This window comes from Eurypyga helias, unplaced genomic scaffold (genome assembly GCF_000690775.1).
Source record: "Eurypyga helias isolate BGI_N326 unplaced genomic scaffold, ASM69077v1 scaffold10112, whole genome shotgun sequence".
Lineage (NCBI taxonomy): Eukaryota > Metazoa > Chordata > Aves > Eurypygiformes > Eurypygidae > Eurypyga > Eurypyga helias.
This window is the reverse complement of record NW_010234059.1, coordinates 12,216-17,033: the sequence shown is the minus strand read 5'-3', so window position 1 is coordinate 17,033 and position 4,818 is coordinate 12,216. Positions and strand designations below refer to the sequence as shown.

The window sequence follows — 4,818 nt, the reverse complement described above, 5'->3', positions numbered from 1 at the left end:
TCCCACTACTCAGCACTTGGTTGTGTATTGGTCAGCGGGCAGTGAGCAACTGTATCCTAATTGTATTATATTGCATCATATGTTTTATTTTCTATTAATTATTTAGTAGTAGTAGTATTTGTATATATTAATTTTGATTTAATTAGTAAATAGTCCTTATCTCAATTTTATGAGCTTCCTTATTTCTTTTCCCTCCGATTCTTCCCCTCCACTGGAGGAGGGGAGGGGGCTTTGTGATAGCGGCTTCATGATATTTTTCTAGCTGGAGTTAAACCACAACAGTCCCTTCCAAACTAAATGAGCCTATGATACTATGATTTAACAGCATATCTTTCATTTAGGCTCCCATGAAAACCTGTTGGTTTTGAAGCACTTTGCCTTGAGTATGGAGGAACCAATGAGTCCTCAAAAAGTCAGAAATGCCGTGTTACCTCAACCTCTTTTCCAAGGCACCACACATAAGCATGAGGCTGAGAGCAGAAAATTATTGTACCCAAGAGACTGTCTGTAGAAAAAGCCATCTGTGCATTCTATGTAACTTATATCTGGAAAACAGTGCATGGAAATGTTCAAATGGGCACTATTTCGGGAAGCTGTAATCCTAGTTTAGTACCATAACCACTGAACTGTCTCCTGTTTCCCAGTCTTTCATTTATGTGCAGATTAAATAAAATTAATTCTCTGTGGAAGCTAATGGAAAACAATATTCTAATAAACATGTTGAAAGTGTGATAAAATTGGAATTCACAACAGGGACAACACAGTCAGGCTGCAGAAGACCATGTGGCTTCAGCTGGGGTTCATGTGAGGAGTCTTCTCTGCACATAAATGTCGTGCACTAGTTTTATGATTTCTGAGAATTTCTACCCCATCACACATCATCTGAGATACATTTGTTACTTGAGCTCACATTAAATAAGTCTTATTAAATACAAAGCATTAAATTGGGCCATATGTATGGTTCTGGCCTGTGCTACAAATTCTGTTAAGTGTAATACCAAGTTTGTTTCTAAATTTAACATCATAATTCCTTTCCGAAGTCCAAAGGAGCTCATGATCATCCACGTCCAGAAACAAAACTAGAAGCAGAAGCAAGAAGATCAATCCAAAAAGCACAGACTGCTTTTTCTCCATCTTCTCCAAGAATAAAAAGAATCCGGGAGATTGAGGTAACTTATTATCAATCAGAGAGATTGTGGGGTCAGTGTTCAATGGTTCAAGACACAGTGGAGACTATCTGGGCTTTGGGTCTGAATGGGAGCAGGCTTAACACCTCCATATTCTGCCTCCCCGTGATCAGGCCTAGAAGAAGCAGGGCTGCCCTAAGCATCCTGCTCTGCTCAGCACTATCATCCATCGCCAGCATCCCTCATCTGGAGCTTCTTTGGACCTGGTGGCAACAGGGGATTACATCTGTACCACTAAACAAAGCAGGGCTGGAGGGCAGGCTCAGTCACATCACTATTCACATGGACCCTGCCATGGATTTGGCCAGCACTAACTCGTGCTCACAGACAAAATGCCCTGGCAAGGGTCAGGAGGACAGCATGTGCAGGGACCATTCTCCAGCGGGATTTTGGACAAGGTTGCAGCAGGTCTGGGTCCCTTCTCTATACACAGCTGACTTTGAACCTACCTGTGCCTCTATGTGCTGTCATGCTACAAGCAATAAGAATCTCAAGCTGATGCTGTGAAAAACAGCCCTTGGTGGGCTGCAACACAGCCCTTGCACCATTTCACTTCAGGTGCAGAGATCACCCGAGGCCAGGATGTAGTGTGGGCACTGCCAGGCATGACTTTTGATCCGTGTTACCAACAACAGTCCTTGGCCTTATTGTGTTTAGCAACATGGACATAGCTTTAGAGCCCCAGCTCTTTCCTCTTTTAAACACAAGAGTTGTCTTTAGAAAAATTTCCTGCAAGTTCTTTGTTAGTGCTGCTTCAGAAATTAAATTATTCACAAAGAAATCTGGGAATAAAGTAATTGGATATTTAGTCTAATCAGTATTGACGCTGAAGGAGAAATTTAGAAGGTGTTAATTTGATTTAACGTATAGTATTGATTGCACCACCCCATGAGAAATTTGTAACAAATGAACACTTGAAAGCTGCGAAATATTTTTTGCACTAACTGAGCTCAGGGGGAAGATTCTTATATGTGTGTACACATACACACACACTCTCTCTATACTATTTTACTATAGAATACAACATATAACATTACCTATATGGCTATTATATACTGTGTATGGTATCCGAACAAAACTTGTCATTGACAAGGCAAATCCAGAAATCCTTACTCCTTCCTCCAGTCCCCCAGCCCTTACTTTAGAAAACCCAGTTACTTCAGTAGCAGTCCTGGACTGTTTTATTCACAGACTTAACGCCCATCAGAGAGAGAGAGATGCTGTCCTGCAGGGCAGCTGCCCCTGAGCAGGATTCGGCCACCTGCAGACTCAAGGGCTGGGAGGGCACCCACAGATGCAGGAGGCACAGGCCCACCCTTGGAGAGACAGTGGGAGATTGTGTTTTCTCCACATTGACATATGTTCCGAGGTCCTCCACTGGCACGGAGGAGGTGTTGCAGAAAAGCAAAGGCACCATCCACCTGTATTCATCCCACCCTGGGTTTTGCCAGGGTTGATAAGGGGAAGGTGCATCACCTCTTTCTGGTGTGCGCCACTTGCTCCCTGGGTCTGCGGGAGGGCTTACTTAGAGAATCACTGATGTTAAACCATCAGCTCTGCTGGGTGTGGAAACACTTGTGAAAGCATCTACAGAGATCCTGCAGACTGCCGCATGCCCGATGGAGGGATCCGGGGACAGCAGTGTGGGCTGTCTCCAGTGATCTTCCTTGCAAAGGCTGTGTTACGCGCAACAGTACAGCAACTGTCTTCATATGTAGGTCGTCTTTTGATGTGCTAGAGGTGGTGCATTCTCCCCAGCCTGGTGGTTGGCATAGTAATCAGCGACCTTCAGCTACAGACAAAAGGAATAATTAGGCTGGGTAGGGACAGACTTCTTAAATGGATGACATGGGGAAGCAAGGGGGTCCAGGACCCCAAGAAGCAGATTAAAAGAGTGAACAGAGAAAGTTAAACCCATTTGAATGGAATATGAATTTGGGACCTGCAACTATTTCTACTGGAAATACTCAGGAGGACATGAAAACACAGACCTCGGGAGTGGCTCTCATGGAGACACACTGAATTGGGATGGGCCAGTCAAAAAGTACAGGATGACCTTTTGACACAAGAACCCAGGAACATGAGCAGAAGAAAAAGCAGTTGAGCCACTGTGTAAATCTCTAACAGATATAGAAATAATGATTTTCATATCACTGGGTTAATTCTGTCCCTATGAACACTAAAATACTCCTCACCTAGGAAACACTACTCAGCCACGTGGCGTTTTTCTTTTATACCTGAGCCTACTGGTCTTACTGAGGTCAAGTTCCCTCTAGGCATGTCTTCGTCTTTCCCTTCCTACAACATCTTCTAGTGTTTTCACTTTGAATTGTGTGGGAATAGGAACAGATCAAAGGCCTCATAAACATCTAATTGTAGAGCCTACTCTGTGGCTCATCTGACTCTGTGCAGTCAGAGTGATATCATTTATCCTCAGCTAGATTTCCATTTCATGGCTCTCTGGCAGTTTTTTCTTGGGAATAATCCATCATATTTGTGTTCTGCCAAGACCAGCTGCCATACAACTAATTTAGGAGTGTAATTTGACACGCAGAACCTGTATTGCTGAATCTGAAAAGATTAAATTTTAATGTGCTCACAAGAGTCCAGGGAGGAGAACTTTAGAAAAATATATGAATCCAAAATAGAGCAAGTGATACATAGGATGTTTTCTCTATGGTGTCAGCGGGTCTTTAGCTGAAGGTGGGCTGGTGCTACATCAGGTTGTTGGAATTTCTTCTCATGGTGGGTGAAGAACAGCTGAAAGGAGATTTGCTGCTCTGGCAGTCAGCAAAATCACTATAATTAAATGGATGCAAAAGCAGAATTACAAAGAAGAGAGACTGTAAGTACTCATCAGAAATGAGAGCACAGAATGAGTGTTCTGAAAGGAATTAAAGTTTGCAAAATTATAATCCAATAATTAGGGCAATTAAAGAAGTTGTGAAATATCCAGAACAAAAGACCCAGAAGAATAATTCTTGTGTGCTGCTCCCTCCCTGAATTAAATTTCTGTTTGTGGGGTAAAAAAAAGTAAAGATAGGAAGATTTATTAGTTAGACATAGAAGTAGAGTCTTGAAAAGCTGAAGCATAATATTATTGTAGTGAAAAGTTCACTTCAAAACAATCAGTTTTTAAAAGTCATACTTAGCTTTTCTGAACTCTATAGAAAAAAAAATTCTGTGATGTCAAATGTATTAGCATAATTTCATTTTCAGGTGCTTCTTCAGTATATGCTGCCAGCAGGCCCTGAGGGCTGTGAATCCAAGGGCTAACAAATCTTTCAGTGTAAAACAGGCTTTGGGCAAAAACTGGTGAAACAAACCCAGACCTGTGATCTGGGCTTTGCCCCTAAAGCCCACTGGAGGCTCTGCTACAGCATCTGCTTCATTATCTGTACTAATTGAATGCATTTGTGAGGGTCTCATACAGGTTGGGTTTTATTTCATGCTGCTAGCCTACACCTTGTTTCACTAAACCATGCCTTGCTCTCCCAAGACTCTGACAGGTGCAATGGCGACACGGGAGGCTTTGCCTTTGCTTCTTTCCAATCCAGACGCTTACATGCTACCTGCTGATTTTGGGGGACATTTAAGCAAAACCGCCCAGGAGCCAACACTGGGCAGTTGC

General features: G+C 42.7%; 1 protein-coding gene across 1 annotated transcript in view; it reads left to right on the top strand.

Annotated features, from left to right (window-relative positions):
• Window positions 1-1,040: 1,040 nt before the first annotated feature.
• LOC104517310 (chorion-specific transcription factor GCMa-like) overlaps window positions 1,041-4,818 on the top strand; it is a gene marked incomplete at its 5' end in the record, with an annotated part of 4,310 nt that continues 532 nt past the window's right edge. The window contains 2 exons of the mRNA XM_010161918.1: window positions 1,041-1,169; window positions 4,687-4,791. Of these exons, the coding sequence (XP_010160220.1) occupies window positions 1,041-1,169; window positions 4,687-4,791 (234 nt within the window). The remainder of the gene's footprint in view (window positions 1,170-4,686; window positions 4,792-4,818) is intronic.